The sequence below is a fragment of the Halictus rubicundus genome, chromosome 7 (genome assembly GCF_050948215.1).
Source record: "Halictus rubicundus isolate RS-2024b chromosome 7, iyHalRubi1_principal, whole genome shotgun sequence".
Taxonomy (NCBI): Eukaryota; Metazoa; Arthropoda; class Insecta; order Hymenoptera; family Halictidae; genus Halictus; species Halictus rubicundus.
The window spans coordinates 72560-86246 of record NC_135155.1 but is presented as its reverse complement, the minus strand read 5'-3'; the positions used below and the strand labels follow the sequence as shown (position 1 = coordinate 86246).

Sequence of the window (13687 nt, the reverse complement as noted above, 5' to 3'; positions counted from 1 at the left end):
CGGGCCGGCTCGTGAATCGGGCACTCGAATCGGGACACGTCGAGCGGTCCGAGCCTTTCGGACGGCCCATGACCCGACTTCATCGAGCGCGTTCGAAAAGAATCGGGCAAGTTCGGGCGAGCGAGTTATCGCAATACCCAAGATTCAACTCTGCGTTCTTTTTGAAATAGATAATGGTAATAATAGTATTTCATTTGTAACTTATAACGTGATTTTTAATATATTTGATTTTTTTAATAACTACATTAGGTATATTCGGCAAGTATGTGCGTAACCTTTATTTGTATTAATATTTGAAATAATGCACGTTTCACGTGAAAAACTTAAAAGACAATATTTCCGGCATTTTGACGAATTTGTTTCGAATGAACTTACATATAAATCGATAATATCATTAACTCCTTACGGAGTTACATACACATAGAAGGTATATAAATATGGTAAATCATAACAATTTTTTGGAGAGTGATGTTATTATTAACTTCTATATGGCTTGCTTAATATCGTGTTATTTAACTTACTGAACTATCATTAACCTTACGTAAATTGTGCAACGCCTACTGACTCCGTGAATTCATTTTCTCACGTAAGCCTCGCAGGATACTGCAGAAAGATCCCTTGTTCAAGGATCTTTCCCCGAAACTTGTATCGCCTTTCTCCTGAGTGTCTGCCTGCAATGTGTGAATTGTCATTGAGTGGAGTACGGCTGGTCTGTCTTCCCGCTTCTGGTCCCGTACCCAAGCCCGTAACGAATTCTTAGGGCCAAGCATGCCAATAAATAACTAAAAAGTGACAGTGTCTCACTCGATCGTAAAACAGATCCAGACATGATGTCTGAGCATGGGCAATCATGATGTCTAGACAATTCTAGAAAAATATAATATTAAATTCCCTACATTTCAATTTAAATAAGAGAAGCTAATTTTTAAAGTAAGTGAAATTACAATCAAAGTAAATACTTTTGTCTACACGTATAACTCCACACAATCAAATTGTACAAAAATTTTAACAGCTTATAGCTGACAAAGATTATTCGAAGAAAATTATTCGAAGCGTTTGAATAGCAATACAGATCAAATTATATCGTGTTTAGTGTCATTTTAATCAGAAAAACTCCACAAATAGGTTGATGGAAGTGCTACAAAAAAATAATGAAAAATAAAGAAGTTTTGTAATTTGATTAGTAGTAGTTTCACACCGATATACCTGCTCTCGCCTCGGATCGCGCGGCTGCCGTTTATGGGTCTCTGTATACTTGCCGGAGCCGGCGTTAGTATGAATACTACCGCGTTTTCCTGCTTCATATTAGCCGGGACCGTCGCTGGCAACCTGAGAAGGCGCTCGAGATGCTCGCAACAAAAGCTAAGACCCGCACACAGCAGGGGTTCGCTACCTAACTCTCGAACAGTTTACTCCCCTCTACACCCCGGGGATGCCTATGCATCCGCTGAGAGCTGGGCAAGCCGTTGGGCATCCGTTTTCGGCCGCCCGACACGGGTCGCCGGCACCGGCGGCCGCCAACTGGCAGAGGCCGCGTGGCATCGGCCGCCGGTGCCACCACAGCATCCGCCTCACAATCCATGTTCGAAGTAGAGAAAAGAATATTGTTCATCTGAGTTGTAATGTTAAGAAGTAATGGTTCAAACTATAATCTAATTTAACGATGGAACGATGAAAATCAGCTTCACAAATCAATTTTAGCATTGTTAAATTATATCTTATATCTTATAAGTGATTATATAAGTCAAAACTCCGGAGAACAAGTTTAAAATGATTAGAATTCATTGGTTTGCAAGGTGTGTTCGAAAGCTGGTGGAAATAGTGGAAAATTGGAAAAGTGGAAATATACGTATAACATTTGGTTCGCAAGCATCTACGGTTGTAAATCTTAGTACGCTAACGGTGTACAAGGTTCCGCATGTGCTGCATTCGGCTGGCTTAAAAATTACGAAAGTGCTGGGTACAATCGGAAGGATTTTTGATTTATGACGTCCATGGTCGGTAGGTCGTCGACAGGGATTTTCATACCTGGCCTTGGTCGCGTGCTTGTCGCGTCGTACGTAAGGTCTTACGACGCAACCCAAAAAAAACCATTTTAATGTCGCCATTCTTTCAGTGCCACCATTTTTGGGGAGTCTATCGTTAGATCTGCCTATGCCCATCTCAGCCGCGCCCGCAGTCCCAGTGTTTTGGCTTCGACGTAACACGCAACATAGTATGTGTGACCGCTGTAGCCAATATCTCGACTATAGCCGATAGTCGTGTGAAACGAGGCCTGTCCCTTGCACTCTGATCCAATCGGCCGCGCATTCGTACCTATGCTCTGACCAACGAGACCGAGGCAATGAAACACCCAGCGTGCGTCCTTTGCTAATTGTCTTGCAAGGGTAACTTCAACTCTGTCGCACTCGAGCGCCTATGTTAACGTCTACTGTCTCGTCTCATTGGACAAGATATAGATACGCCATCGCATTCCTGCCTGGGAACCTTGCATCTAATCATCTGTAGGTCATTATGGACAACAATTCAGAAGTTTTCCATATACATTTTTTCGTGTCGTAAGACAAAACGATGCAATTTATGTGGAATTAATTCTTCTTATTCTACAAATTATCATGTGATTGAGTCCTGAGGATTTCTTCCACTTTCACTTGGACCACAACATATTTCAATGTCATCAAAATTCGAGACATAGTCCCCCAAAAATGATCGAATTCACAAGGCATGATCCCCTTCCTAACGTGGATACTTCCTTAAAAAAAAACAACTATTCTCGTTTTTACAATATATGTACAATTTAGGTTAATATATAAGGATGTGTGATGCTGTTTCACGAAGAGGCAGGTACGGTTCCTATTTCCATAATGTTGTAGAGGAGGGATACCGATAGTTTACCTAAGGAGCTGTAGAGCCCCGAGAAACCTTTTTTTTTTTTGTGCCACGCACAGCAGGGAACTGTCAACGCGGTCTCGAAAGGCCATCTGGTAATGATCAGCCGCTTGCTCGGCCGACGGGCAACGGCGGCCGGTGGGATCGCTCTAACGCCGGGACGGCGGCGCCCGTTTTACGACAGATAATCGGTAACACGGCATTTGGACCTATAGTCCCTACGTAAAACCCTCCGGTCCCGGCAAGTATAAAGAGACCCTATTGCACCGCTGGGCGACCGAGGTGGCACGAGCTTCTGGGCCTGGGCCGACGGGGCTCGAAGCCGCTTAATCAAGCTGACGAAAATTATTCGAAATTCGGAAGAACTAGTCGTAGCCTCCGAATAACAGTACAGATAAAAAATTAAAATTTAATTTGAAGCTTCGAATATAAAAAAGTATTTTTATTCGTCGGATAAATTCTCATCTAATAAAATTATTTATTCGACACTCGTCCAATAAAGATGCTTTTTTTTATTCGAACCTTCAAATAACAAATAAAGATAAAGTATCTTTTATTCGAATTTTTATTTAAATAATTTTTTATCCCAAATAATGCCCATCTCTGCGAGGGCCGTTAGCACCGTGAAAGATTTACTTAATATTTAATTGAATTTAATAATTACAAAGAGTGTATCATGAACAAAGTGCATGCACTTGGAACTGTTACAGAAATATGTAAGATCACCCTTTCGATGAAGTATCGAATGAGGTTTATAACACGAGCGACTGGAATCCGCCTCTTTTGAGGAGTTTAGTACACACTGCATGTCTAGCCTTCCTTTAATTAGTTTTGGAGGCAGGTCTCTAGAAGTTGTGGATGCATTCGCTTGTATGGTCTGGCTTGCGAGTTAGCGTACCATAAAACTCCAGATGTGACACAGAACACAGGTAGGTGTGCTGGGCGCTACGTCACCAACGCACTAAAGGACTAAAATGAAGGAAACACTTTTGTTTTTTCAATGATCGTCGCAAAAAATTGTTCTTCCTTGAATATGGATGGTACCCTGGTATTGAGTTGTAAAAGAGTGCAATGCAGCCCATAAAAAATTAGTAGAACGGTGAAATAAAGAGCAAACTAGAATGTTTTCGAGTAAAATTATTTAAAAATAGTTCTAATGTGTTTTTAAAGTCATCTAGTAAAAATCTTATGGTGCTGAGGTGGAAAAAATATTTATTCATGAAAGAAAATTTTTTTTAATTAATAATAACAGTAGCTAAATATATGAAAAAATTTAAGATAGTGTTGATGACAATAGCTCATTATTAGATTAATATTCAGGTTGGTCGCTTTTAAACTTCGATATGAGATCTGTATTTGTTCGAATTTTTCCGGGTTTTCCATTTTTTACAACTAGAGTTTGCAACTACAAAATTGGAAAAAAATAAAATACGTATCATTACAATTAATATTATTCTTAATTTATATTAATTAGAGATTTTGTACACAAGATTTACATGTTAGTTACATATTTCACATAAAACAATTAAGCTGTACGTTCTAATCCTGGTTAAAAAAATAATGTGCGTTCAGTTTTATGCTAAAAGACTGACCGGTTCTGTGCCATGCTAAAAGACTGACCGGTTCTGTGCCATGCTAAAAGACTGACCGGTTCTGTTCCAGGAAAGACTGACCGGTTCTGTTCTAGGAAAGACGACACGGTTCTGTGCCATGCTAAGGCTGAGCAGATGTCAGCACTATATCGGGAACGCCGAAAACCCGGGCGTGAGCACTCTCCTATCCTCTCTGCTTCCTATCACCAGATTCCTCTCTGGTATATATATATATATATATATATATCAGTGGCTGGGACCCACTTTGAGACTCGCAGTTTAACACGGGGGCTGGCAGTCTTTATATACAGGGTGGCCCACATAACTCTGAATAGCTCGAAAACTATGCCATCGATTTTAAAGTTCTTAGTCTTAAATTGCATGGAACTGAAGGGCCTTTCTGACTACATAAACGTGAAGTGGCCTCCCTTCCCCTTTAACGGGGGAGGGGAGCTACCTTTGTAATTTTAAATGGAACCCCCTATAACATGTTACATATTTAGATTTTACAGGAAAAAACAAGTCAATTTTGTCTGAAACATTTTTTTGCCAGATACTTCCATGATGAGATATAACAGTTTGAAGTTTCGAGTTGTAGGAACTTGAAGCGCTCGGAAATAGCGTTATGGAATTATACGCGCTTGAGTCCTTTGCTTATTCGTGAAGAAATAAAATGTACTTTAAATTAAATGTTCAAAATGTCCACCACGGGCTTGTAACATTTATTTACTCGAAACATGAAAGTTGTTCTAACATTTTTTAACATTTCGGGAGTCACTGAAGCGCAAGCGTCACGTATTCTTTGTTTCATATCCTCTTTTGTCGTCGGTGGTTCAAACATAACTTTGTCCTTTACATATCCCCATAAGAAAAAATCTAATGGTGTTAGATCGGGGGATCGAGGAGGCCATTGACGAGGTCCCCCACGACTTATCCATTTGTTCCCAAATTTTTCGTTCAAAAATTGCCTGATGATGATTGCAAAATGTGGAGGAGCGCTGTCTTGTTGGAACCACATTTCTCTTCTAACGTGCAGTGGCACATCTTCCAAAAGCGCAGGCAAATGATTTTTTAAGAAATCACAATAACTTGCAGATGTTACAGTTTCTTGAAAAAAATAAGGTCCAATCACAAAATCTCCTATTAGGCCACACCAAACATTTAAAGACCATCGATGTTGAAAGGGAACACATCGCATCCAATTTGGGTTTTCCACGGCCCAATAATGCAGATTATGTCTATTTACATGCCCTGAATTCATAAAAGTGGCCTCATCGGAAAAAAGTATTTTGCACAAAAAGTCGTTTTCCACAACACCCTGCAGCCACTCACAAAATCTTACGCGGTGATCGTAATCTGCTATCGAAAGCTCTTGTGATAAAACCATGTGATATGGATGATACTTTTGCCGTTTCAAAATTCGTTGAATTGATGAACGACTAATATGTGATGTTTGTGCAAGTGTACGTTGACTAATATGAGGATTTAATGTAATTGCAGCAAGAATACTGGCACTATTATTTTCATTAGTGACAGCTTTAGGTTTATTGCGAGTTTTTTTTATACAATTCACCGTGCTCGCGAAGCTGCTTTTCTAAATTATGAAATGTTGCATAACATTTTTTGATCCCATAACGTTCAAAAAACATCACTGCTGCACGCCGATAATTTTTTTGGCATTCACCTAACGTTAATAACATATTCACTTCTGTGTCAAAACTAGCCATAATCACAATGTTACTGCTTGAATAACAGCTCTAAACAGAAAACGTTTTCATAGATAAGTGAGTCAAACTCAAGAATTGTAAATATTATTGTTTGTGTTTCTTCATGAATAAGCAAAGGACTCAAGCGCGTATAATTCCATAACGCTATTTCCGAGCGCTTCAAGTTCCTACAACTCGAAACTTCAAACTGTTATATCTCATCATGGAAATATCTGACAAAAAAATGTTTCAGACAAAATTGACTTGTTTTTTCCGGTAGAATCTAAATACGTAACATTTTATAGGGGGTTCCATTTAAAATTACAAAGGTACCTCCCCTCCCCCGTTAAAGGGGAAGGGAGGCCACTTCACGTTTATGTAGTCAGAAAAGCCCTTCAGTTCCATGTAATTTAAGACTAAGAACTTTAAAATCGATGGCACAGTTTTCGAGATATTGAGCTGTTCAGAGTTATGTGGGCTACCCTGTATATCTCGTCGGTGGCGTGGGTCTGTTCCATGCTAAACGTGGATGTGAAATCTCATCCAGGCTATACGTGGAGCCCCTCTACCGTGGGTGTAGGATCGGATCCAGACTAAATTTAGGTCATCGGGCAGCACAATATGGTTGCACAAAAAGCCCGGGCGTGAGAGCTCTCATCTCATCTCTGATAGATGTTATCAAGGTTACTAAACTTAGGTACTATAAACATTAAAGATTTCGATAGGAGTTTCGTCTGTGTAAGAAGCTTTTGTCTGCTTCTGTATATATAATTTTGCCTGTGATCATACGCAAAGCATAGGTAGTTGAACTCTATTGCCAAATAACATTACTTCTTACCCACGTGGATATAATGAAAATAAATCTTTTTCTCACTATATAGAGGAGTCTATGCGATGCTAACAAAACGCTTAAAATATTTTTATTGTTGCTTTCATTAGGACAATCGAAACAGTTAGGAAAATTTATGTCATTACAAAATACAATTTAGATGTATTTTATACAAACATATATGTTCATAGATATAAGTTCACATAAAATTATCAACATATTTTGATGTAATATAATATAATTTGACATTATGAAATTAATCTTTTATAAGAGAAAGTATATATGTGAAATATGGTTAATTGAAATTGTAAATGAGAAGTGCAATGATTCGCATTTCATCAATGAGTATTCCCATTTATGTATCATTGTCACGTCCGTGACTCGGATTAGTAGCCAGTCTAGTGAAGATGGCCGAAAACAATGGCACTGGTTATTGAGCTAACTTTGTGTTCTCCTAATACTTGTCAACAAAGAAGTTATCATTAATTAAAACATAACTGAAGCACACATCATAGTCACACGTGAGTACACCTTCCTTTCTTTTTACCGACATTCTTCAAAATCTTAACCTTTTCATTTAATATCTCTGGCATTTAATACTCAACGATACAGCAATCGTGCATTTCATCTTTTACTACTGTCATCTCACCTCGTATTACACAGAATGTTCCGGATGTATTGTAATCTGTACAAAAATGTTCCCTCGTCATTGGCATTGTATACGAGGGTGCATTTATAAATTATAATTTCTTGAAAATGTTTTCTTATTTCCACGATGCATTAGCTACAAAACTAGTTTAGTACATATTAGTTTGATTTAGCGCACAGAAGCTCATTATTTCTGTAAATTAATGATATCGATCGAATTACTAGTTATTTCATGCAACATGCAAACTTTATAATCGAATAATTTCAATGATTTCGTTACGACCATGTAATAAAACGATGTTTCATGAATTTTTTTGTTATTTGGAGAAATAAAAAGTTTCAGTTTCTATCTCTTCATTATTAGTTTCCATTGATAATATTTTTTCAAACATTGTTTTCTATATAGCTTTACAAATTTATAATTTTTTAATGTATTTATAATATTAAAATAACGACTGATAGTAAAAAAAACTTAAAAATTCGTTTATTATTTAGTATTTAGATTAATTAATTATCGAATAATAACAATAGATTTATTTATATTGAATACAAGAGATTTATTCATAATTAATAATAGTAATTACTTCTAAAAAAGAAGTGTTGCTTAAATTCAATTGAAAATTTAATTGAAATGAAAACAAACATACATATAAGAATTAAGAAGTCCTTCTGTGAAAGGTTAAATTTATATTATGAAAAATAAGAAAAATAATATGTGATTTCATTTCTAAGAAATAGTTAAATGTACTCTATAATATATAAAAATAATAGAAGCAACACTTTTATGTTTTCAGGTATATATTATGGCAACTGCTATTCAAAAGAATGGCATGAAACCTCTAACGAACACAATAAATCATGTAGAAGGTGTAAATAATTTAGATAATACAGGTATATGTAAAGAAGAGAAAGATGAAAGACTGTTTGATGGGCAAATTCAACCTTACATGGATCCTCCTGAACAAGAGCCTCGTGAACTGGATATTGTTATTAATAATGTAGTCTGCAGCTTCAGTGTTAGGTGTCATTTAAATTTACGAGAAATTGCGCTTAATGGATCTAATGTGGAGTATAGAAGGGAAAATGGGGTATGTTTCAAAGTAATCTTGCTTTCTTGTAACAAAGAATTTAGGTAATATGTTTAGTAATGTGATGGTGTCAATTATGTAAATGGATTTTAGCAATATAAGTTCAATGTATTCTTAATCTATATTTCAAGGTTTTTTTTATGAAAAATGATATGTTATGAAGTAGAAATGAAATTGAATGACAATGTTTCATTAGAGATTATAAAAGAAGTTAAAAGTAACTGTTAGTATAACATTCTTCATTTTTTATAACTAATAATAAGGAATTGTGATTTTTTAAAAATGAATAAAATCGGATGCCCTTGAATTTGTTTTCATTATTAAATCATAAAACTCTTCAATATTGTACAATAATTTAAATAGTTTAAATACATTTACTACATTGAGTAGTGATGTTAATTTTCAATTGAATGTTTCAAATCATAGGTTAACTAAAATCTAAAAAGGATATTATTTATAAAATGTGATGAAATAATCTACATTTAATTTGTGTTTATTGCTGTGATATTCAGTAGTAGTTATTCTTTGCATATGTATGCACTGTTATAGATGATAACAATGAAATTAAGAAGACCTTATACTACTGCTTCTATATGGTCTTCTGGTAAAGTAACGTGCACTGGTGCAACCAGTGAAGTTCAAGCAAAGATAGCAGCAAGAAGATTTGCTCGTTCATTACAGAAACTTGGATTCAAAGTGCGATTTAACAATTATAGGGTGGTTAATGTGTTAGGTACATGTTGTATGCCATTTGCAATCAAGATAACATCATTTTCATTGTATCACAAGGAAAATGCAGAGTAAGTGTGGTTAATTTATATGACAATATCAGAAAAGAAATGGTTATCATTCATAGTTGCTCATAGTACTATACTTTATTAGTATTTATTAACAATGTTTATTCTGTACAGTTACGAACCAGAATTGCATCCTGGTGTTACATACAAATTAAAAGAACCAAAAGCTACTCTGAAGATATTTTCTACAGGCAGTGTTACTGTAACTGGTTTGTATTATTGTTTATTCCAAATTGATATTGACTAAAAAGTAAAAGACATTAAATTTGAATATATTCGATTTACTTTTCCTTTTAAATTTGCTCCTACTTAAATCCGTTTCTATTGAACATATAACATATTAATGGATATTACAGCTCCTAATGTTGCTGCTGTTCAGGCAGCAATCGAATACATCTATCCATTAGTGTATGAATTTCGTAAAGAAAGGACAGCAGAAGATGAACTTGCAGTGGCAACAAAGAAGCGTAGAACTGGTCTAAACAAAAGAAATCATGACGAGTTCCTACATGACCCAGATTATGTATATGACACCATATTTTCGGATGAAGAAGATGAAGGTGAAGGAGCTGAGAGCGATGCCAGTTGGGACTGATCTGTTTCTTTTGCCGCCCTTTTGTTAATTGTGGAACTGTTATATCTTGTTCTTTGAAAAATAGATACGCACTTCTCTGTGTACAAAAGTGTTGAAAATCATAAAGAGTGAAGTGAAGCATTCGTTTTCTCTTAGTGAAAAGACAATGTGTGAGTGCCAGAAACAAATATCCACGCATGCGTGATTTAATTATGGTTACATTAATATTGAATCGAACTGAATACCATTGTCGAAACAATATTGTAGTAATATACTTTCTTTAATAGTATGTATATGTACATAGATACATTTATGTATGCATATATGCATCTATGTACATATAAATATTAAATATGTTACATACAACAATGTTATATACATAATCGTTTTGTTTAGCGAACAATTTTCGAATATTTGTTTCAAACGTTTTCTTTTTCCTCATTTTTTTTTCTGTGACAAAACTTAGTACATTTAAGTGATTAAAAACAGTTCTACAGCGGACTTGTTTGTAAGTATACTCCTTTATAATTTAGGTAAAAAAAAAGTACATGCTGCTAAAGTTCTTGATTATATGTAATCGATATGATTATATACTGAAGTATTGTGGTGGCAATCAAAAGCGTGTACATTCTTACTGTCTTTTGTGTTACTTCTTTCTACTCATAGATGTAATCTATTTTTGCTTAATTAACATACTGTGCCAAAGATGGATGTTCAAAATTTGAGGCAAAGTGATCAAAGTGGCATCGAAGAAGCTGAAAATTTTGTTCATTATAATTATTAACTTTTGTACTACAATGACACGTTTCAGTGGATGTGAGAATATTTCACGGACATTATTTTAAGTTACATTATATTGGAAACAATGCAAATAATTTAAAATTTGATCTTCTACAGAAGATACATAAAATTGATATTAAATTTAACTAGTAATCATCTGAAAATTACACAGGTCTAAATACAGTGTCCTATGATTTGGTCTCATTATTTATTCTAATATATTCGTATAAAAACAAATTTTAGTTGGAAATATTTTGTCTATTCAATCTCTCGTTTCTGTTGTTGAAAAAAGAACTTCTCGAAATGAGTTATAAGTTTTAGTCAAAACCATTTTTCATTCTACTTATGTTTTGAGAATCGCAACAGAAGTTTAGAGAATAAAATAGAATAAAGTCATATACAATATTACCTATCGTTTCCTATATTAATCATTTACATGTAAGCTTTTATTTATTTGTCACTTGCAGTATCCTTATGGCGATAAGTGCATTTGAATCATATCATCTTCGATATCATTTTATATTATAGATTGCAAAGCACTGTTATACTATATATTCCTTCTCTCTTCTTATTGACTTTATTGAAGTATTCAATGATTAAAATTTAATATGTTTTACATACGAGAAGCTTGACTGACATAGAATTATTTTTAAGTTCTGTTTAATATTATAAATTGCGGATATATGTGACGCGAAATTCGTATAATCTAAGAGAGAATCATTCTTTGATTATTTTTTAATTATTTAGGTACAATAGTACGGACTTCCGTAAGACATACCGATAAATACAACTATTCAAACATCTACACTGGTACGCAGTCAGTTGTATATTTCTTAAAAATTAGTAAACAAAATGCGTACTTTACAATTGTTACATAAACATGATTTATGATTCCTTTTCGTATCAAAAGTATGCGTGTGTGTGTGTGAAAATGTATTGGCAATACTTTTCGATATAATATAATAAAAATTAATCTGTACCTCGTGCCATACAAGAGAATATTCGTACACTGAGCTTAATTGAATTTTTCATAAGTTTCTATAATTTATTATTTATATGTTATACTACACAACTCTTTTTTATGAAGAAGCTATAGTCACTGCCTATAATATACCTATTCAATGCAAAAATTAAAAAGACTTGAGTTTGAACAAACACGTGACATTAAGTCTAAAATATAGCAAATTTAACATAGAAATTAAAATCATGCCATATTGGGAATTGAAATAATGCGAGAATGATTGTCTAATCACTTAAAGTTTATTCAGTTTTATTTAATCTAGTTTAGTTTTTGTATAACTTTTTGGAAATGGTTCGAAATTGTACAACATGTAATTAACTACAGTAATGTTCCATACACTTTGGAATAAAATATCATCGGTTTGAGATACAATAAAGGAATGATCGTTTCAATCAATTATATTAAATATGAATTACATTTAATTTATGATGTAATAATGTGACAATTTCTTTTTTATTAATTTTCTGTATTTTATACTTATATTTTCTTTAAACAAATGTCAAATGTACAATTTTGGAATAGAAATTATGTCTTTTAAATTGTTTATTGATAAAACAACTATTCACGCTTCTTAGCTACACTTCATTATGAAAACATAAAGTAAATGTTTGAAGTGACACTTTTGAAATAAATGGGTTATTGCAGTATTCTATTTAATTAATTGCAGAATTTCAGTTTGGTTTGGGAGAATAAATTAGAGGAACCGTTAATGATTTACTTTTTGCAAAACGACTTTCTTCAATAATAATATTAAAAAATTTAGTAATCAATAATTTTAATACATTATGTAGATCATATCATACAAATCCTTTGTAATAATAACGCACACTGTTCATTTTACATACTGTGAAAAATATTTCTTCATTGTGTTACTGTGTTACGAAAAATGAACATTGTGATAGCTGTTAATTCATGAATATATTACTTACTGTTGCTGTACGATTGTATGCATGAAGTACAGGAATGTTTACTTTTTATATAGAATAAAGAATACTGTTATCACGATTAGGAATCATATTATTTTCATATATAGACCTTAAATTAAAATCTGCTTCTTTGATAGCTTTCAGGTAAACATAGTTTATTTCTGCATATATTTCTTTATAGATTTTTCCATCATCATAACTGCCAGTGTTACTAGTTTTTTTAAATGCAATAATGAACATAAAAAATGGAAATTCCTGCATTATCATTGTGCCGTTTATTATTATTGTCTTTAAATAAGTCTATGCGAACCACGTTTTATTTAAACGTTATAAATGAAAGGTCTAGGAAGAATTACAGATGAATTTGTATTCAAATTCAACTTAGTGTCAACATGGAACTGCAATGATCTTAGTAGTATTATACGTAATTTAGATTAAGTTTTAGCAATGCCACTGTTTATTATGATTGTATGTATAACTGCCAATCAGATTATGACTAATGCTATCTATTTTGTACATTTCTTCAATAGTTTAATTAAACTCATTGATTTCAATGATTTTTCAAATTCATGACAATAAAATAGTACCATTCTATATAGTTTCTTAATGTAACATCTTCTGTCTATGAAATGGATTTTTTTTAACAACATGTCATAATTTATCCACTGTCCTTATAATTAATGCTAATCCTTATAATATCTATACCTCATGGATACAACATAAGCATCAAGCAATGCAGCAAACGTGCGTCTTCACAGAACTTCACCAAAAACTTTCAATATTTCTTTGTGTATGTTTGAAATTGCCTACAATTAATAGAATCAATTTTACTTTTGT

At 33.8% G+C, this 13687-nt stretch overlaps 1 protein-coding gene across 1 annotated transcript; it reads left to right on the top strand.

Moving 5' to 3' along the window:
• Positions 1 to 7381: 7381 nt before the first annotated feature.
• Trf2 (TATA box binding protein-related factor 2) lies at positions 7382 to 13462 on the top strand. The gene is made up of 5 exons (XM_076791178.1): positions 7382 to 7537; positions 8459 to 8752; positions 9302 to 9552; positions 9664 to 9758; positions 9906 to 13462. The coding sequence occupies exons 2-5, from the start codon at positions 8468 to 8470 to the stop codon at positions 10142 to 10144; spliced, it is 870 nt and encodes a 289-aa protein (XP_076647293.1). The 5' UTR covers positions 7382 to 7537; positions 8459 to 8467; the 3' UTR covers positions 10145 to 13462.
• Positions 13463 to 13687: the final 225 nt, after the last annotated feature.

Bases quoted from the DNA above. Each gene is read 5' to 3' on its own strand.
- Trf2 (XM_076791178.1), top strand. From the start codon at position 8,468: ATGGCAACTGCTATTCAAAAGAATGGCATGAAACCTCTAACGAACACA. The intron at 8,753-9,301 runs GTATGTTTCAAA...GCACTGTTATAG, and splicing joins AGTATAGAAGGGAAAATGGG to ATGATAACAATGAAATTAAG. The intron at 9,553-9,663 runs GTAAGTGTGGTT...TATTCTGTACAG, and splicing joins TATCACAAGGAAAATGCAGA to TTACGAACCAGAATTGCATC.